The sequence below is a fragment of the Trichosurus vulpecula genome, chromosome 3 (genome assembly GCF_011100635.1).
Source record: "Trichosurus vulpecula isolate mTriVul1 chromosome 3, mTriVul1.pri, whole genome shotgun sequence".
Classification (NCBI taxonomy): Eukaryota; Metazoa; Chordata; class Mammalia; order Diprotodontia; family Phalangeridae; genus Trichosurus; species Trichosurus vulpecula.
The window spans coordinates 59673692-59695687 of NC_050575.1; the positions used below are offsets into that span (position 1 = coordinate 59673692).

A 21996-nucleotide genomic window follows, 5' to 3' on the forward strand; every position below is an offset into this window, starting at 1 on the left:
ATCTAAATAGCACACCCTTTCTTTCAACTTCTATCTTTTCAAAGTGATTAGAACTAACAGGGAAGGAAAGCACTCAATTAGAGGGACTAAAAGTGCTTCTGGCCATGGGTTTTTGGTCACTATATACATAAGATGGAGTCAAGGGTTGGGCACCCCTGGAAAAGAAGAGAGGCTTAATGAAATGAAAAGATCAATGGCCCAGAGATCAGACTTACTCAGGTGGCTTCTGCTTGAATAAAATGCTTTCCTTCCTTGGGCTTCAGTTTTTTCCTCTACAAAGAGTAGTTTATATGTGTGCACACTTGAACAACAAATCAAAAGCTTTTATTGTATCCTGTGGGTATGAGAAGCAAACCTTGATGTTTATTTTAACTCAAGAGAAATCCATTTTCCTGGAGACACATGAATCAGAAAAGCTTTCAAAGATGAAAAAATCTGTAACTGTACACACTCACAGTCCCAAATAATGTTGATTATTTTACAAGTGAAAAATTACAGTAGCAAAATCTTGAGATTCATTGTGCAGAAAAACAATCATTCTGAAGAGGACCAAAGTCCATTGAGCAAAGAAGAAATAGGAAAATTTTAAACACAGAGAAAATAACCGTAGATCATAAAAAAGCACACCTCAATATTTCAGCACATTAAAGAACAATTAAATTACATGAAGTATTATACGAAGTATTGTTTATGAACCTTTTTTCTTTCTGATCTCACAAAAAAACCCTGTAAATTAGTAACATATAGACTGCATTAACAGTAAGCACAGAGTATCTGGTTACTGTTCTAAAGCCTTCCTTTGCCCTTTTCCTGGTTAAACTGCCACGAACTTTATAATGATCAGAAATACTGCAAAATTCACATTCCCAAGCTTGCTGGGAGGCAGGAACTCATTTGTTATGCAGGTAACAGCTTTTTCAGCATTCATGACCCCTACGAAGAACTGGATGAATATCTCTGAAGGAGGAGGGTGTGGCAGGCATCACACACACGTACAGGCCTTGGGTAGGATGGCAGTGCCAGTTCATTGCTTGAACATGTGTTACAAAAGATGTGTCCACAGTTCCGACAGTGATGCTAGAGTGTGGTTAAAAAAAAAGCAATAACAAGGCAGGTGGGTTTGATTATATAAACACATCTGCTTTAAGCGAGAACAATATCCATTCTGTCATCACAGCTCATTACTAGGGTCCCTAGTCTTTACAAAAGCAAGACTTTGGCGTCGATAGTTTTGCCTTGGGGTAGAAACAGAGATCAAAGGCTCCACAAAGGTCCTAGGGGTTTTGTGCCTATAACTCCTCAATGTTTATTGCCCACTCCCTGGGACATAACACTAGAGGCCAAGAGTATGCCTCTTAACGCAAAGGAACAGGAATTGAAGTTAGGGTCTTCAGAAGGGATTGTGCTGGGAATCAGTGAAACCAACGGTATCCTTTAGCCAACAAGGAGTTTGAAGAAGGTGAGTCTCTTTTCTGCTAGTCCCCCTCATAAGGCACTTACACCCGCTCCCTTTAGTTTTGCCTGGGAAACGCCCACTTATTCAGGGATGACTTTTGTCTGAGCAGAACTTGGGTTTCATTTTAGTTATTTCAAGGTTACTGAAAGCAAATCAATGACCTGTGAACAACTGAGTGGAGAACAGAGTGGAGGCCCCTGCAATGCAGGAGCTGAGCTATTTGAGTATGATAATATTTTCAGCCTGATCAGGGCAAGAAGATGAAAGGGGTACATGTAGTGGTTCTAAGGAGTCTGGTAGCAGGAGTGTTGTTCTCACTTTTAACATACTTATCCTTTAGACCAGGTTTAAGGGTGATTATAAATTTATTTCTCTGAACTTGGAAAATAGAGAAAAAAGAAACTCAGTCAAGGCCTGAACCTCAGAATGGTAAGCCCTTACCTTCCTCCGGGAAATGGAGAACTCTTTCTCACACTGTTTGCAGTATGTTGCTTCGTCATCTTTTAGCCAGGTGTGACCCTAAAGAGAAAGAAGCCCTAGGAAATGAATTTTTCATCTGCAGAAAGAATACAAATGAAGACTCAAGAACGGCTAGAAATGTCAGTGACACATCTCAGCAGTGGCATCTCATCTGACATCAGGTAAGAAGGGTTTAAATACAAGGAAATTCCCCAGAAATCTGAAGCTAACCTCTTCAACAACTGAAATTTTTAGAATTTTAAATGTTTTTTGGGTAAATTTTTTTAAAGGTTTGTGAAGGCAGCTTAGAGGAGTAGTCAGAAAATCTGGCTTGCACTTTTCTGGCTTTGCTATTTGCTGCCTATGAGACATTGGGCCTCAGTCTCATCTATCTGTAAAAGGAGAAAGTAGGCTCCGATGACCTGACATTTCTCATAGCTTAAGTCTGTGTAACCTCCTGAAATGTATTCTTCTTTCTGTGTAATAAAACCAGTGTACATGTGGCACATACTTTAAGCTAGAGCTCACCAAGTCTTGTCATTCTGTCTCATCACATCTCTCACTCTCTTCCCTCCTTTTCCCACTACCAATACTCTTGTTCAGGACTACAACACTTTTCCTGGATTAGTTTCACAATAGCCCCTTAACCACTCTCTCTGCTTCTGGTTTCTTCTCTTTCCAATACATCCTGCCCTCTGCTCCCACAGTAATCTTACTAATGCATCACTGTTCATATTCCTCCCCTGCTCAAAGACTTTCAATCATTTCCTCACTGTTTACTGGATAAAGTTCAAACTCCATGGCCTGGCATCAAGCCTCCATACTCTGGCTCCCACCTACCTTTTAGCCTTCTCTCTCACTTTCTTTCTGCCACATACTTTATGCTCTAACCAAGATGGATTGCCAGTCATTTCTCAAATATGCCTCTAGTTTTCCCTTTTCGGTGCCCTTTACCTGGAATCCTCTTTCTCTGCAACTCGTCAAAATTCTATTGATCCAGCTTAAATACCATGTCTTCCATAAAACCTCTCCCTAAGCAGAGGCGGGGAACCTTTGGCCTCGAGGCCACATGTGACCTTCTAGGTCCTTGGGCGAGGCCTTCTGACACAGTCTAAGTTTTATAGAACAAATCCTTTTATTAAGAGGATTTGTTCTGTGAAGTTAGAGCCTAACCACTCTGACTCTCATGATCTGAGGATTAGGTGCAGAAATGTTTACTTTGTATGTCAGTTATATTGAGAGTTTCTGAGGAAAACCACAAAGGACTGATTACAGTTTGCCTAAAATACTCAAATACCTCTTGGTTATTCATAATCCAGTACCTTTAGTGCCTTATTGACCTCTTTTATGTCTTCCATCTTCAGCTTTGATCTGAAAAGAAAATGTTTAATGGCAATACAGTTCTGGTAGGAGGGAAAACATCAATTATCATGTTTTACTGAAATTTAGAAAAAGGTTTTTGTGAAAATAAGATGTTTTCGAATGACCTTTTCTCTCTTTTTTGGTCCAGAGACTCCACCATTCTCCTCTTTATGTATTTGTCTAGATGTGTTTTTTCTTTAATTGAATTTGAGAGGTGATTTTAATCTATTTCTATTCCTACTTGGTTAGGATTAGTCTGAACACTTAAGAATATACATCTTCCAATTACCACAAAGATTAGATGGAAAGTATTTTTGTCTTTGTTGTTTAAGAGGAATTTCTGTCCTTCAGTTACAGGACAGAAGAGGAAGAATGAAAGGAGAGAAGGCAAAGATGAGAGAAGCAAAGATGGATCTTCTAGCATGAAGGTCTCTAAATGATGCTTAAGATAGTGAACTTCAACAAAAGGCAAAAAGGTTCTATTTTAATTAGGCTGAATGACCCAGAGCAGCAATGTGCCTATTCAAAATTACAGTGATTCAGAATCAGCCTAGATGTAGGTGGGTCCTTTGCACGGATGCACTAAGGCCAAACGAAACCCATAATGGAAATCATACTTTAAAGAGCAAAGTCAAAGAAAACATCAATAAAGCTCAAATTTCTGAAGTTTGTAGTTTTGAGTAAAATCAAACTTCTAAAACATTTTCCTTTTTTAATGAATGTCAAGCCTGAACAAAGCAATATAACAAAATAAACTGCAAAAATGAATGGCCATCAGGGGCAGCTAGGTGGCACAGTGAGCAGAGCACCAGCCCTGGAGTCAGGAGGACCTGAGTTCAAACTCGACCTCAGACACTTGACACACTTACTAACTGTGTGACCTTGGGCAAGTCACTTAACCCCAATTGCCCTGCCTTCCACCCTCAAAACCAAAACAAAAATGAATGCCCATAATGAACAGGAAGAATTGCACTGTCCTATTGTTTTTGGTAAAATGTCAATGAAGCTTCTGTTAGTAAATTAAAAATTATGAGTCTAGATCAGAAAGAAAAGTGCAGACATGGCTACAAAATATTAACAAGAGATTAGAGTGTAGAAAACATGGAGGCATCTTGGAGCTTAATCCTATACACTTTAAGAGCTGCCGCATCAAAGAATACTTCAGAGACCCACTCTTTTGTGATTCAATGGCCCATCCTGTTAATGAAAATGGAATGTATTCTTAGTATAAGAGCACAAGGAAAGCCGTACTAGGTCCATAGTATTTTTCTGTTCCTGGTGAAAGTTCCAAGGGACTTCCATGCTTTGGACATTCACGACTGTGCCTAAGTGAAGCTGAAGGTGGTGGGACGTGTACTGAAACATCTTTGTTTTCCTTGGTAACCCAATGACAGCTTTGCAATTTCATCTAAGATCTGATTTAAATGTTTTAAAGAGAATCTAAATATAATAGCCTACACCATAACCTTATAAGAATACTGAGGTCCAAAAATTTATTATACTTTATGAGAAATAGGACATATTTTGTCAAGTTTGAAGGAATACCCATTTATAGCATTTGGTGCACACTAGCCATCCATTTGTATTTATAGGCTGAAAAGTTCTAATCTTTTTAAAGTCTATTTTATGCAGTGGTGTTCAGGTTAGCTGCTTATCTTTGGACCTCCTTAGTTTCATCATATTTTTGTTGAGGTAGCCAAAGAGTAATAAAAGGGCGGAGGGACCCAAATGGAAAGAAACTATTAACCTGCTCTGAAGAAAACCACTGTGTGATTGTCCCAGGTACATATGCCTATTTCTAATGTTTCTAAAGAACATTAGAAAGACAAAGGTATGGGTAAAAGGGGGTGGAGGAGGGGATGAGAAAGACTGAGGTAAATATGAGTGGGATGGCTGGTGAACTTTAGTTCTGGTGAATTTTAGTGCTTAAAATGGGTTTTGATCTGACTCAGTTGAAAAGTTCAACTTGTCCTAATTATGTTGAACTTGGGAACTTACTGGCTAAGGTGTAATCCCATTTCCTGTAGTGCTTGTTCCTGTTCTTCACAAATCTTTTGTAATTCTTCTTTCTTCTCATACAATTTTTGAAGTTCCTATAAACAACAAACCAAGTATTTTATAAACAATCAAAGACTCTTATTTTTTAAGGATAATTTCAACAGCAACACTCTCCTAATTTACAACCAGGGCCAGAAAATTCCCATGAAGCCACAAGAGTGAAGTGATGCCAGGACTAATTTACGAGATTTATTTCCTGGATTTATTTCTTTGGGTGACTGCCTACTGCTTTTTGCCACAAGAATAATTTTATCCAAAAAGTAACCGAAGGAGCTGTTTAGAAATGAGGCTCTAATCTTCTACAGATAAAAAATTGTTCCACTCGTCAGCTATATCTCATCTTTGAATCCTACTGTGCTCTAAGAAATGATGATGGTGATGGCTTCAGAAAAACCTAGGAAGATATGAGCTGAGGCAAAGCCAAGTGAGCACAGCTAGAACACTGTACGTAGTGAGAATAATATTGTAATGACAATCAACTGTGAAGACTTGCTACTCTGATCAATACAATGATCCATGGAAATTTCAAAGGACTCATTATGGAAAATGCTATCTACCTCTATAGAGAGAACTGACTGATACATTCTGAGCGGAGATCAAAGCACATTTTTCACTTTATTTTTTTTTGTTTGCAACATAGCAAATGTGAAAATTTGTTTTCTGTGACTTCATAATGGGTATTATCTCTTCTCAATGTGGGGGGGAGGATAGAGAGAAATTTGGAAATGAAAACAAAAACAAAAAAGATATATTCCCATCTTAGTGTGGATCTGTCTTGCAGTCAAGCCCTAGTGGATTTTTAAATTTTTATTTTCTGAAATACCACTTTTAGAAAAATAATTTTTAAAATCCACTTGGATATTCCTTCCTAGGAAATACAAGCTTAAAAGCTAACATGAATAAATACTTTTTTTTTTTTTGGTCAGAAGTAGGCTATTTGTGAACAGTCCTCAATTAGCTGGTTCCTTGTGAAAGAATTGTCAATGTTTTTGAACAATGACCTATGACCTATTTATGGCACCAGGAACTATGATAGTCAGGGATGGGGAACCCGATATAGATGCTGCAAATAATATCTGAGACTCTAAATTCATTATAAGTTACTGTGGGTATGGAAAAATAAATCACAGTGAAAATTAAAATGTAATCAACCACCTGAGGGGATGGTGAATTTTCAGAATTTAGAAATATGCAAAGGATTTGAGGAGAGGTTTTATCCTAATATTGGGGAAGGAAACAGACTTGTAAATAGTGGTAACATTCTAAGTGACCTCTAAGGATTAGGGCAAACTGGATCGGGCTGGTTGCTTGTAGTTTTCTCTCTGGGCTAGTTTGACCCTGCACTTAGCCAAACATAAAAATAAGGAGGCCCTTATACTGTAATTAAATAAGAAAGCCAAGGTTTCTAATGAATCTCTAATTCTACTAAGAGGAAGAGAGGGTTTCTCCTTTCAGTCACATTAGTAGGGAATCGTGTAGCGTAGATCCCAGACAGGAATATGTCCAGGGTAATAAATATACTGCCTTAAGAGAATATGGCCTTAGTTCTGCTTTTCCTTTATTTCTGACATCCTCCAGAAACCAGGACAAGCTTAGCCTATCCCTTGTACAAACTAACTCCAAGGCAGTTATGAATCTCTAAATTTGGAGGCCATCCCCTCTGACCCCTGAAGAAGCCAGGGTTACTATGGGGTTCCAGCTAAAAGTTTGAGCCCACCACAGAATGAAATCAGGGTTCTGGTTTGACAGAACTTGTAGGATCTGGCATTAGCCCTCAGGGATGGCTACAGAACTCCCCTGAGCAGTTCTGAGGGGTGGTTTAGAATCACTCAAGGATAGGTGGGCTCTCCTGGGTTCTTGAAAATATAATAGACCTTGTGGGACTTTGGTCTTCCTAGAGCCTTGAAGGCCTTAGGGGTTATTAGGCATTATCTGCCCACATGTATTTGCCATCCTGTTTACTGGTAAGTGGCACAGGAAAAACCCTTTTGAAGTACCGCTATTCCTTTTCTGTTCAACTAAACCACAATTCAAAGATTCTGAAGAAATTTTTAATCATTCCATTTATGCAAAAAGAGAAGGGTCTTCAGATGGCTTTTCTTAAAGCGCAGGATGACAAGCACAAACTCTCAACCTTCCACACCCTGTCCAATTTACCTTTTTCAACCCTTCCACCTGGTGCAACTCAGTTTTGAGCAGAGAGGCGGTATCTTTCTCTTGTTGCAACTCTTTCTGAAGAGCTTGTCTTTGCTCTTTTTCTGACTTCAGCTCTTTCTCGAGACTGGAGCTGTTTTTAAAAAAGGAGATGGTTTTAACTGGAAATTATTATATTATGGAATACAATTCAAACCTTGGACTAGTGCAAGCCAAATGGAAAGTCACCTGAAGTCTTATTTCCTGAGCTGGGAAGTTCTATTTCTCAGTGATACTTCTAATCATTCCACTTTCCCCTAAAACTTAAGAGCTTCTATAACCTTAACCTGGGAGAAAGCTAATGGCTTTCTGTTATCAAGTGCTAAAAAAGGGTAAATAAAGAAACCCTTATGCTGACCTGGGAACCTAGAGAGAATAACTGATGAGAACATAGGTTAGAAAGAGGCAAAAAGGTAAACCTCAGAGTTTTTAGATAGGAAACAAGGTGGTTTTGGAGAAGAGAAGAAAAACAATACTCTGATGGAAAGGAAACTTATAGAACTTACTGTTTTATTTGTTTTATGTACTACTCTTGAATCCCACTTAAATGAGTAAGTAAAAAGTAAGTAAAAAGTTAAAAGTAAGTGCCTTACTTTTGTGCTGTGCACTAGGACATGGGCTCTGGTAATGGTGACTTAGGGAGTAACTGTTACATCACAATTAGTCAGATGCCGGTTGCTGTTCCCAGGGTCCACACCTTCTGTCCTCTCCTCCCCCCAAATTAAGCAGTAGCAGTTGGGGATTATCTACCATTGTTTGTCCAGTTGGGAGAGTTGCTGTTGTAGGGTTTCAACTTTGCCACCAAATTCTTGCTTCAGTTTGTTGTTTCTCTCTTCAGCACTCTGCCTGGCCTTTTCAGAGTGTTGTAATCTAGACCAAAATATGAAAAGATATACAAGTCTAAACTAGCATTCAGAAAATAGGTGAAGTAAAAGAATAGGTGAATTTTTGCTTCACAGAACTAGGTATCTCCAATTTCACAGATATCCAGAGACTTTCTAGTAAGCATCAGGTGATATCCATTACGTACCTCTCTTCCATTTCTTTCATGGCAGACATTGCTTGATTGGTTTTTCCTTCATAAGATATGATTGCTTCATTCTTCTGTTGTAAGCAGCTCTCTGCATTCTAGATAGAAAAAAGTTAAATTCAGAGAACTAAACGAGATAATGTATATATTTATCTGGTGCGTTGTAAATCATAAAATGCTGTATAGATGTTAGCTATAATCATAAATATTAACAGTCTATAATATGTCAGAGAATCAACCCAAATCAAAAGCTTTGGAATACCTACTTAAAATATATTCTTATTGTCTTATTTTCCTACCCCTTTAAAAAGTATAGCATTAATTGCTGAGTGTCAGAGTCCTGGCAAATATCTGGGCAAATCTCGGTTTTACAGACAGGAAGGGGATGAAGGAGGAGGTTAAGTGGTCTCGAGGCTGTGATCACCAAAGGTTATTTTGCCGCTTTGCTTTCACCACTAGAGTGCACTCTCCTCATTGGAAATGATAAACTCCATAGGCTTGTTTCAATTGAGAAAAAAACAAAGTGGCATCACTGAGCACTTTGGTGGAGAGGAAAGATGGCGAATGCAGGGCCTGTATGAGAAGTAAGGAGGGGGAGAGTCTGTCAAAGAGGAGGCTAAAGAAACAGTCACCATGGCAGCTCTTGGGGGCATTCTTTTATTTGAGTCCCAAGGCACAGAATGGGCAGCTGGATGATAAGTGGCTCAAACAGACTTGAACTAAACAGGTTGAAATCTGACTTAAAGTTCAGAGAGAAGCAAAGAAAGGAACTGGTAATCCTAGAATGCCTCACTTAGTATGCCCATGGCGAGAATCCAAGGAGAGGAAGGATAAATCTACCGGATTCTGTTAACTAGCATTGTTTATATGAAATATTTCTTTATGATGGGTTCTTTTTCATTTTGGAGGAGAAATTTCTGTAGCTTTAATAGGTATACAAGTCTAAAGAGATATTCATTTAATGGCTACCATGTTAATGGAATTTAGAGGAGGAGACATCTGGGCCCTGAATGATCACTGAAAATAGGTTCCAGAAGAGACATTTCTAAATCTTTGCAGCTCAATAAACTAATAAGGATTCATTTTACAGTGATGTCTCTAATATGAGAAAGAAAGGAGGAAAGAGAGAGACAAAGAAGGAGTGGGGGAAAAAAAAAGTCCTAGTTCATTAGCATGGTTACTCCTATCAATGTCTTTGACAAAGATATTAAGGGAAGTGAAAGAGGAACCATAACGAAACATGATTTTCCATGGTTATTTATATAACAAAGAAGGAAGTAAAACTTTTGTGTTTTAGAAAGGATAATTCTGAATTAACAGGATCAACATATGAGGCATGTAAGCAAGACAGGATTATTTGAAAGTCAGCACAATTCAGTGGACAATTTGAATGGTTTCCATCTAATCAAGGCATATTCTTTTCAGCAAAGGCCCACTCTTGTGTGCCTGCCATTTCTGTACTTGATCCCCCCACCTCCATCCCCCCTTGGGTGAAGAGAGGGAAAGGCTGTGTGGGTATCTTCCGCATAAAAGGAAAGCTTAACATGGACTGAAATGGAAAAATTTGGAAACCAAACACTAAGTTAATAAAAATCTACTTATATGTGATTGGTCTTGAACAATTAGAATTCCAAGCAGAAGTGACCAGACCATAGAGAGAATAAAAGAAGGCACTCTAACGTACCTGGCAAAGAGCAAAGAAAAAGGATGTCTGAGAAATAATGAGGTCTGAGTTACCATGTGCCATTTGGATGTACTGACTTCAATTACAAAGTTGATTTCTACCTGAGCTTTATGAAACATCTGCAAGTTAATTGCTTTGACTTCTTCCAGCTGTTGGCGAAGAGCAACCAGTGTGTCTTGTTTTTCATGTGTATCCTTTTCTAGCAGTTTCATTGCAATCTCCATTTCTGTTTTCATTCCAATTTGCAGCTCCAGTTCTTTCTCTAGTTCCTTAGGAGGAAGAGATTCACAAGGAAATCACTACTTCAAGTATATCACGGGAAATCATCTAGTTTAATTTCTGCATGCTGCCCTTCTGGGTCAATGCCAAGGATATCAGTGCTTAATATTGTAAACATTCACTGTGCTTCCATGTCCACTTTAAAGCCACAACAATCATTCATTATGGAATCACAAGGCTGAAGAAGAGTCAGGAAGGTCATATACGACACGGCAGGCAAGGTTATAATACACTTTCTTCGCGTAATGTATTATATGTTTGTAAGCAAAACTGGCTCTGCATCATGCCAACAAAATACTGGTGATTGTTCATGTGACTGACAAAATAAACCTTCCTTTAAATTTCTGCCACTGTCTCTACTTTCCCAGTCGAGCAGCTCAATCCATTCTTGGAACTACGTGCTGAATTATTAAAAACGCATCACAGGGAGAGGGGTGAGTTTCTTCTGCACCTGTCCTGGTGTCACACACTCACCATTCGGACTCTCTTTTCCTCTTTCAGCTGTTTCCATACATCACTATACATTTCATCCAGGCCTTGTCGGGTTTGTTTGTAAGTCTCAAGCTCTACCTTTGTATCCTGTTTTGTTACCTGTGTCAAATACAAATATTAGAGTATTCCAGAGAACAACTCTTTTTGCTTATTTATTTCAATACAGTTACTAAATGGGATGAATGAATTCTAATTTTAAGGAGCTGAAATCCTGCCTAAAACCATGATAATTAAATTTCATATTACAAAAGGAAAAAAGAACAAACATTCACAGGTTTAATATAATTAGACAACCAATCTAGGTAAATGAATCAAAAGTTATCTGGAAGTCAAAACTAATGTAATGTAGGAATATTTCTTTCTGGTTATCTATCTAGTTATCTTTCCAGCCTCTGATTAAATGAAGAGAAAGGAACCATATAAAACCATTTTCCATTCCCACTTAAAGGGACAGGGAATGGTTTCAGCATTCTCCTTCACATTTGTTTCCTCTTGTAGTGGCTCCCAAAACAATTTGGAAACAAGTTACTCTATAATTCCTAACAGATGAAGTACGGCCAGTGTGATGGTTGGGAGATGCCCTGGGCGGTCTTCCACAAGCCAGAGCAGAATTTCCCCTGGAGCAACTTCAAGGATACGATCCTTACTCAGCTCCAAGAGAAGAGCTTGCTGGATAAAAACATGCTTATTTTCTGTAGCCAGTTTTCTAGGTCCAACTTCTAACCTCTACACTCTTTTCACTTCTTTCCCGGATTAATTCATTTTGTTCTTTTAACTGTCGCTGTTCTTCTTGAAGTGAATCGATCCGATCTGTAGCTGCTGAAAGCTGGTCAAGAAAGGAAAAGAATTTTAGTGCAGACATGAATTTAAATAACTGAAATTCACATATAATTTAAGATACTAAGTTAGATACAAAGTACACAAATCTTCCCATTCATGTAACAGCAGCAGGATCATAGATGAGGGACATCAGAGTCCTAGAGGGGAAATCTGCCTAAGGCCATTTAGCGAAGTCGGGAAACTCCTTTTACTATTACTGTGACATTCACCTTTTTAATTCTTTTTAAAAATATTCTTAGAGGTCAGGGATCAGATTTGAGATCTGGAAGGTTATCTTATGTCACAAATGAAAGAGAACAGTTTTTGAACATATCTTCTTTTGTCTCCTGTTGCCATTAAGCTCACAGAACTGGCAGCTTTTGCTAAAAGGATATTAATTAGTTGGTGTTTTAAAGTAAAAATTTAAATTTCAAGTAGCAGAATTTGAGTTACCAATGTATACAGAAACTTGAGGACTTAAAATCTCAGGTAGGCAAGGTTCAGCACTGAGAAATTATTCAAACAGATTAACAAGTTAAAAAAACAAAAAACCAAACAACCACCCTTTCTTTTAACAGTTGTATATAGGGAAAATGAGGATTACCCAAAGAAAGATAATTTCTTCGATCAGCAAGGAAGGCTTAAAGACCTGCTAGGTATGTTAGGTATAAATACACGAGCCGGCCCTCCTCATCCCTGCCTCAGAATAAATGTAGGGAAAAGTACAAGAAGAGAGAATCTGACAAATCTTGGGGCATTTCCCTAATCTTCCCTCCTACCATATGGTGATGGTAAGAGTTTCACTTGGGAAGTTCATAAACCAAATTATGAAAAGAAGTGAATCACTCAGTCTCAACATTTAACCAAAACTCCTAGTTGCCAAATAACATGGCATTTGATGATCAGAGAAACTAACTGTGTACTCTTGGCTAGAGTCACTTTGTCCAACGTAAGACAAAGGGCTTTCAGAATTCTCTTCTTACAATGATAGAGAACAGAGAGTAAATAACATCCACAAGTTATTCCAAATGGTACCTTAACTGGCTAATCTCTTGAAATTCAACAGTCACAAGTATTTGAGCTACACTTGCTCTTGGTAACATCTGAAAAGTGGAATGTGTGCACCAATTTCCTAAATCTTGCGGCTGGATCCACTGGCCAATGACAGAATTCTAGCCGGTATAAAATTTCTTTTCAATTCTTCTAACTGATGAACTAGTGCAAACTGACTAATGATTCCACACTTAATGCATATTTATCAATAAAAATACTGGAAAGCATTTTTCCCAACCCCTCAGAACAGCAGGATGAAGATGCCTAAGCAGACAGGGACAGCTACCTGAAGAAAGGTTCACAAACAGTTGAGAATGCCATCTCCTGCTAAGAGAGGAGACAAGATGGCTTATCATGTCCACAAAGGAGTATCTGCCTGGCAGCAGGTAGAAAACTTTCGCCTCTTCCTCATCCCTTGATCTTCCTGTCCTCTCATTTTCCACTTCCTATGTAAGAGACAAGAGAAAGACCATGCTATGGAGAGATTGGTCAAGTCTTGTAATAAATTCTTGTTGACTTGACTTAATTTGACTTAGTTCCATGCTTCCAAGAGGCAGGTATTCTGGAAGGGGTAGGCTAGGGTATTTGTACCTCTCAACAAATGTTATAACTTGATACAAAGGGTGGGTGTATAATGTATTATCTATAATTCTATGCCACAAATTGGATTAAAGAACAACAAACAAGAAACTGCCCAAACAGTAAAGCCACAGGCTGTCCACTGAAATCCCGCTCTAATGTCTTTTTATGGCATGGAGGAACCCTGGGTTCTTAAGTGAAGCTTTAGAAGGCCCTACTAAGCTGGAAAGGCTTCAAGTGTAGATCTGGCCATAGACTATCATCTAAGGACCAGCCTAGCTACATTTGGAGAGGCTCCTAAACCTTGGTAAACTACTAGGGGCTTTTTTTTTGGTGGGTCTAGATTTCTGACTTAGTTTAGTGTATACTTCATCAATCAACAACTTTTCTGTTAACTTACAGACGTAAGAGAATCTCGTAGGGCACTATGACAATTTAAATGACTCTTAAAGTCATATGGCTAGAATGTGTCAAAGGTGGGACTTGAATCCTGGTCTTCCTGACTCTGAGGATGGCTCTTATCTGCTGCCAAATCAAAGGAACAAGAGCCATAATAGTGGAAGTTGCTAAGGGTGGGACACAGACTTCGGAGGTAAGGTTTTCTAGACAGTAATCCCATGTAGGGCTTAAAACAATCTTTACCCACTGGAAACTCAGTAACACAGCAACAACAACAACCATTTATTAAACATGTAACATACATGAAGCTCTGTGCTAAGATGCTGGGGGTGGGGAAGATAGAGAAGATATAACCCTTATCTTTGAGGTACTCACAATATACAACATTATATAATAATGTATCAGAAAGCTATAAAATAAAGTGCTATGTGAGGTCTGAAAGGGAAGGTGGTTCCTAATATGGAAGCAAAAGAAAAATCTGAGGTGTTCCGGAGGAGGTAACATTTAAATGTGCTATAAAAGAATACAAAGGAGTTCAGTTGGTGAAGAGAGGGAGGGATGGCATTTCAGAAATGAGGGCTGGCTCCTACAAAGGCATAGAAGTATGTGAGCAATGTGCATTTTGGGGGGCAGAGAGTCCAGTGTGGCTGGAACAGTGCGTGAAAGGAGGGGAGGAACAGGACATAAGGCTGAAGAGGTGGTGTGTGGTACCACACTGTGGAGGCCCTAGAGAAGGAGAAGAAGAGAAGCCTGAACTTGACACAGGAGGCAATAGGGAGGTACTGAAGATTTCTGGGAAGAAGAGTGACAAGCCCAAATCTATCTGTACAAAAAGTGTATTATCAGTAGTATGGTTGGGTGAGAGAGGAGAAAATAAAAAGGGAAAGACCTGTAAGAAAGAGAATGCTCTAGCACACAGCATATAGTCAGAGTGGGAGGCAGTGTGACTGGGACGAATATGCAAACTGTTTTGGAGATGGACCTGGCAGATGACTACATATGAGAAGTGAGGGAAGGTCAAAGATATTCACAAAGTTATAAATGTTGTAGGTCAAGTGAATGGTTGTGTGCCATAGACACAAATAGTGAAGTCAGAAGACAGGTAGGTTTGGAGGAGATATGACTTTGGTTTGGGGCAGGTTAACTTTGAGATGCTGGTAGGATTGATAGGTAGAGAGGACCTGGAGGCAGCTGAAGATGTGAGTCTGGATTTCAGGAGTTTTCTACACTAGAAAAACTGATTTGGGTGTTATTTGCATAGAGACAGTACTTGATGCTAAGGGCGTAAATGAGACTGCCAAAAGAAAGAATGAAGGACAAGAAAACAGGGGGAGAACTTACTCTAACGGGTAGAGAAGAAGATGAAGAGCCAATGAAAGCAACAAGGTATGGTAAGGGATGTAGGAGGAAAACCAGTAGAGTACAGTATCTTTGAAATTAGAGGAAGGGGAGCACCTAGTAGGAGGAATCATAGGATCACATATTTTTTAGAGCTCGAAGGGGTGGAATGTCAATAGCTACAAAGATGTAAAGGAAGATGAAGACTCAAAAAAGGCCACCAGTGAATCTGGTGCTTAGAGCCACTGGTGACTTTGAGAAAACAGATTCAATACTGCTCAAATCACGTTGCAAAAAGTTGAGAAAAGAAGAGTAGGTAGTGAAAGGAAAAGGAATAGCTGGTTTAGAGAACTTTTAAAACAGGTTTAACAGGAAGGAGAGAAATGGGAGAGTAGCTAGTTGGACAAGCTTTCCTGGAAGTGGAGAGATTTGAACATGTTTGTAGGCTAAGGGGAAAGATGGCTAGGGATAAAAGTGCATCTTTGTAGAAGGAGGAGATAACTGCTAGAGGAAGACCCCAGAAGATGTGGGAGAAAATCAGGATCAAGTAAATCTTGACAAATCAAAATCATTTCAGGTAACTGTAACTTCAATACTTAAAAAAATTATTGTTACAAACCTCTTCTTGAAGTTTTGAATTGGTCTTTTCTAGAAAATCTATCTTGGCCTGGAGATCCCCGACAGTGCAGCTGGAATAAAAAGATTCAAGACTGAACCTGTGGCACACTCAACGTTCACAGCTTCGTATGCTGAGTCAAGGCAAGAATTCTCCCCCTTGGTTTTAGAATAGCTCAGGATGTTTCCAATGACCTAGAGCAGTGGCGGGGAACTTTCAGCCTTAAGGCCACCTGTGGCCTCTCAAAATGATTTGTTCTGTAAAATTTGGATTCAGCCAAAGGGCCACAAGTGGCTTTAAGGCCTCAGGTTCCCCACCCCTGACCTAGATTGAAGGGAAGAGTCTTATGAACTTTCTCTGTCCTCCTCTCTCGTTACCTTATTGTTTAAAATTACAGTTATTTTTTTGAGGAGGTGAAAGCTGGAGTATGGGTTTGAAATCTAACGATAGGGAATAGCAAAAAAAAAAAAAAAAATTTGGCCTTTCCAACAAGTTTCGACAATAAAAGTAAATTTATCTGTAAGATACACATGAATTTCACTTACTTGCTACAAATGTCCAAGGTATACTTGACATAATTTTATTTGCTACAAATAGTATGTTATAAAGCTCACCAAAACTGATTCAAATGACATAGACAGAACATAGGCCAGCTATTTCCACCCCATAAGAGAGTATTTTTAAGACATGAGCTGCCATTCAGATCAGTTTCTGTACTGCTGTGAACTGAATGCCAGCCTGAAAAGAAGACATCGCCATGCCTACCATATGTGGGTCTGTATATGTTGACTGTTGTCTACAACTCAGAAGAACTGCACAACTGGGAAACAAAAGACTGAGTGCCTAACCTAGAGCTGAAGGTATCTGGCATAATACTGAAGAATCCATTATCCTGCTAGTCTCTCTTTTGAAACTTCATTTTATGACTTGTACAACACTAGCCAAAAAGACTGTTTGTAAAGGACACTAGAAACTATTTCCCAAGAGGTAATTAAATCACTTAATTCCATACAATTCAATTGCTTTTGCAGACTGAAAATACACAAAAGCTAGAAAGAGGCTTCTTCAAAAAAGTATGAAATTATGGTAACATTTTTAGGGAATTTTCTTTGGAAACAAAGATCTTGTGAAAGGAAAATTAACAATTACAATTGTAAATTTAGAACAATTTTTCATGAAAAAATGAAAGCAAACTAGAAATTTTTACAAAATGCTTTGTGTAATAGTAAAAGCTCACATTTACACAATGCTTTAAGTTTCACAAAGCGCTTTCTTTCTAAAAGCTCTGTAAAGTAGATCATAGTACAAGTATTGTTATCTTCATTTTGCAGAAGAAAAAGATTCAGAGAAAAGTGATGTGCCTAATGAGCAATGAAAATAAAAAATAACTGAGTCCTACCTTAAGTGTCTGTTAAGTTCTTCCACATAATTCTTCTGATCAAGGACATCAGTAATTCTTTCATGTCTGTTTTTAAAGAAAAGAGATTCCTTAATTCATTGGTTATTCCTCATTTTCATTCTCTATTCACCCCAAAACAACTACCTCACATAAAAGGCATTATCTCCAGTGGTTTTCTAAAAGAAAACCACTAAGTCACAATATTTAGAAAGAATGCTGGAGAACAAGTGTCCATCTTCCAAACTAATGAATGGTACCAGCTAGTGAAGGAAAAAGAAAGCAAGGGAAGGGAAAAGGCAGGGTTAGAATGAATTATTGGTGAAGTCCTATACTAGAGCTATTAGTAACGAAACTTGCACTATTAAAGAGTCTCAGAAAATGGGATGAAAATTAATACCATATCACAGAGTTATGAATACTGTGACTTTTATGGCCAGTGTTAAAAATATTTTCCCCATCCTTTGTTAAGGGTAAATAAAGGAAAGTGAAAGTAGAAAAATCCTACAGGAATAGTAACAAACTGTATAATAAAATATGAAAGAGTGAGAGACAATGTCTATCCTCCCTGAACCAGTTCCAAATTTCTACTGAAAAAGTGACTGTGGTTAACCAGTCATTGAGGTATTCAAAGCCTCTATGATTTGATTCATAAGCTTGTCTCCCGCTATTTGGTGAGATCTGGGAGTCATCATACTGCTTTGTGAATGGCCCAGACTCAAAGGCTTTAACTTGGCCCTCTTTTTTGGCCGTGTTGGAAGATTTGTGGAGAGGGCTCATCTTCTCATTCGGAATATATATTTGTTAAAGCCCAGAAACGGTTACAGAGCTAGCATTTGCATTTAAAATTTCAAAATGTCAGCTATATGTTTAGTGAAAACTCATTTATTTAAAAATGTGGAACTGGTTCACAGTGAGGATCAACATTACCTCAAAAATAACACCAGACATTTTGATGGGGCTTTCACAGACATGAAGGACTTTTCACATCCATTATTTCATTTGATCCTCACAAGAAGTCTGGGAGGTGGATAGGGCAGGGAATACAGAAGAGGTCCTCAAGAATCTAAGAGGTTAAGTGATTTGCTGAAGGCATCTGGTTATGATGTTCAAGTAAGAATTAGAAACCTGGTCATCTCGAGCCTTCTCTGCATTCTCTCGAGCCTAAATGCTTTTCTCAAACATTTTGGGTTGAGTTCATTAGAGCTTAGAGAATCTAGTTCCGTCACTTCATTATACAGATGTGAAAACTGAGACTCAAAGTGGGGGGGAGGGGAGGTGTAGTAACAAGCTATAAAGGTAGCAAGTGGCCAATGGAGGCCTCTAAGCCAGGTCTTCTGACTTCTTTTCGGTCATGCTTTCTACTGCACCAAGGTATTTTGTGCTCTACCACAATATTTGCTAGAATTCCATTATAAAGAATATTTGACTGTGTACATACTCTCTGTCACCATCAATATCCTGAACATCCTTAAGATATAAGGAAAAATCGATCACTCCGACCTGGTCAAAAAAAACACACACACACACAAGTTTAGACAACTCTTCCTGTAAAGAAAAATCTAAGATGGCATTTTGTATTTTCTATACCAGTCATTATCTTCATAATTTAGCTTGAACACTTAAATTCCTGTCCCCTTAAAATAATTATTTTCCCTGGTACATGAATTTTGCTAACAATAAGGATCAAGAAATAAAAATATGTCCTGTTGTAAACGATGACTTCTTTTAAAACAAATGATTTGCATGACTCCTCCAGAAAGTGATCACAGGTAATGGAGCTGGAAGGGTCTTCAGAGATCATTTAGACCACCCCTCAGGAAGGCAAAGTGACAACCAAATAGACTCACAAAGTTTCTGCGAACAAAGTCCCACTTGAATGAAGTTAGCCTGGTTGTTAAAGAAGTGGGGAAAAATTCTGATTTCCTTGGTACTTGTCAGTGGCTCATGAAAAAGTAGTAGTGGTGCTATCTCTGGCAGAGAGCTTTTCATGAGCCAACCAAGACCATACTCTGGGAACTCTCATGGAAGTTCCCTGTCTTTTGGGAGTCTCTTGGGAGTGTGGAAAAGGGCTGCTGAGGCCTGGCTGCAGGAGGCCTTCATGGCAATGGGTGGTAGATTATTGTGAGAGAAGTGAGGATGCTCTATGAAGAACTACATCTGTCTGTACATCATCTGCTCAGAAGGGAGTCCATACAGATATTATGAGAACCCACGTCACTAGAAGGCATCTTTTTCCACCAAAAGAAAAATTACTATAGTAATGTAATCCCTGTTAAATGACTTTATATTCTGAGTCAGACATAGACCAATTTTTTTTGAAGTTAAGAGTCAATTTTCATTACAGAATCATAGGATCTAAGCACTAGAAAGGGCTTCCAAGGCCATCTAGTCCAATCAGTACCAAAGAGTCCCTTCTACAGCACTCTAGGCATTGGCTATCCAGCTTCTACTAAGAAGAAACATGACTCTCCATACCTGTCTTATTTGGGGGAGAGGGGTGAAGGGCATGGGAAGAAGAGAGAAATTATTCTGAATTTAAACACCAAAAAATAGAGCCTTTCTATATATACAAAGCAGAATACAAAAAAGAGGATTCTATATGAAACTATGAATCTCCATTGCATATTGACGGCATACTCCAAACCTATATATATAGGCAACCCTTTCTATTTCTGAGTAGCTTTAGTTCTTAGGAAGTTTTTCATTTCATCAAGCTAAGTCTCCCTCCCTGCAACTTGTACCCACTCTTCCTGTTCAGCCCTCTAGTGCTGATTGTGCAATAAGAAGTCTAATCTCTAATTCCACTTGTACATGACAACCCTTCAAATACTTAAAAGAATACCATCTCATCCCCTCTAGATTTACACCAGGCCAAAGCATTTCCATTTTCTTTACTGATCTTCATATGGCATGTTTTCTAGTCTTTCTCACATTACAGGCACTGTCTTTTGGACAGACTCCAGTTGGTTAATGTCTTTTCTAAAGAATGAGGTCCACAAAAGAACACAGTGCTCCTGCTCTAGCTGGGCCAGGGTAGAACAGGAACTATTACCTCTCCACTTCTCCATGCTTTTCTTAATGTAGCTTAGGAAAGCATTATCTTGTCTTTAAATAAGAAATAATTAATACACCAGTAAATGTTACAGAATATATGGAAACACTTAAAACACTGGGCCTGTAACTTAAACTTCCAAATTGTTACTTGTTTCAAGTGTTTCCCATCCATGTACATGTCTTCACAACCAGTAATCAACACTGGTTTAACTCAAGCACTTCATCCATAGCAAGAATTCTATTTCACCTGAGAGTCCAAATCTTCTCCTTTTAAGCAGAGGTTAGCATCAAGAACATTGAGTCCCACCAGCAGACCTACAATTACTGTTCCTTCTTCTTCCATCATCAATGCCTCAGGTTCATAGAATTCACTAAGAGAGATTGGCAACCACCAAAGTTATGCTTAGTTTAACAGCAATAACAAGGCAAACTGTATGTAACAATAATGCTGATATTAGATATGTAAACCTGACTTGGCGTGCTGGTCTAATACAAGTTCTAAAGTTTCCTCAAATTTTATCTGTGAATACTTAAAACTTGGTTTTCAAAGTTGCCTGGTTAAAGGCACAATGCTCATGAATACCTACTGGTTTATAAAAGACACTAGAAACATTAGCTTACCTAGTGATAGGAACTGAATGACTAGACACACTTATGAAAACTATTATGACCTTTGAGGCAACAACTGCTGCCAGAAAAGGGTTCTCCCCTCATCCCTTCACCTCTGTACCAATTGGCCAAGGGAATTACATTGGAGAAAATTCTTCCCTCAGCCACAGGCGATCAGAAGAGGCAAAACCCAAATATTCTGGTACTATTTACATAAATACAAATGTCAAAGATGCATTGGGCCCATGTAAAATTCAACATAGCAGGCATCACTGACACTATAAATATAGATTTCTGTCAAATCCTCTGACATTTATATGCTGACATTTCTTCTATTGATTGGTCAAGGTAGTGATATCTTCTTATAAGAAAAGTTTTTTTCTATCTCAATTAAAAATGACCACGAAGACTATATTTTCCTCTCCAAACTGCAGTCATGATTTCTTCAGGTTATTCATTCCAATAAGGACCAATCACTTTTAATTCTATAATTTAACAAAATATCAAACAGCCATTATTAATACTGATAGCAAATTTTCAAAATGTTACCTGTACTCAATAAATGAAAGACTTAATACTAAACTATGGCTGTATAGTAAATGCTATTTCTTAGACAATAAAAGCTCACATTTCTATAGCATCTTAAGGGATATCAAAACCTTTTCTTCATAATAGCCCTTTAAGGTTGGTAGTGCAAAGTATTATTCTCATTTTGAAGTTCAAAGAATTTAGATGACTTCCCCACTGTGACATAGCTGGTTAGGTGCAAAAGCCAAGACTAGAACCTGAACTTTTAAATCACAATGCTATTTCCACAATACTGTTCTGACTCTAAGATTATGCTATAAATATTGCTACTGATATTATGGCCACAGAGAATTTCTAGGCTTAATAATGCTAACCTGAATAGGAACTATAAATCACAGACTCTTGCCTAAAATAAAAATCATTAATAGGGATACTGTTAATCAAACATTAAATAGCTATAAGAAATTAAAAAAATCCTAAGATACCTTAAGAGATGCTTATTATCTATAAGCACTTTCAGATAATCTGCCAACTTCTTTTGCATGAGTGCAAGGTAAAGCCAAGCCCTTCCTCTTCCTACTGCTGTCCT

The 21996-nt window shown here is 38.3% G+C and overlaps 1 protein-coding gene across 3 annotated transcripts in view; it reads right to left on the reverse strand.

Annotated features, from left to right (window-relative positions):
- Window positions 1-344: 344 nt before the first annotated feature.
- Window positions 345-21996, reverse strand: part of RUFY1 (RUN and FYVE domain containing 1) — a 39279-nt gene continuing 17627 nt past the window's right edge. For all 3 annotated transcript variants that reach the window (XM_036750759.1, XM_036750760.1, XM_036750761.1), the window contains exons 4-18: window positions 21893-21994; window positions 20518-20641; window positions 18655-18716; window positions 17217-17282; window positions 15821-15890; window positions 11738-11839; window positions 10996-11112; window positions 10344-10511; window positions 8559-8656; window positions 8279-8398; window positions 7493-7622; window positions 5276-5370; window positions 3238-3286; window positions 1898-1975; window positions 345-1077 (exon numbers count right to left, since the gene is read on the reverse strand). In XM_036750759.1, coding sequence (XP_036606654.1) covers window positions 934-1077; window positions 1898-1975; window positions 3238-3286; window positions 5276-5370; window positions 7493-7622; window positions 8279-8398; window positions 8559-8656; window positions 10344-10511; window positions 10996-11112; window positions 11738-11839; window positions 15821-15890; window positions 17217-17282; window positions 18655-18716; window positions 20518-20641; window positions 21893-21994 — 1525 coding nt within the window. In that variant the 3' untranslated portion in view covers window positions 345-933. The remainder of the gene's footprint in view (window positions 1078-1897; window positions 1976-3237; window positions 3287-5275; window positions 5371-7492; window positions 7623-8278; window positions 8399-8558; window positions 8657-10343; window positions 10512-10995; window positions 11113-11737; window positions 11840-15820; window positions 15891-17216; window positions 17283-18654; window positions 18717-20517; window positions 20642-21892; window positions 21995-21996) is intronic.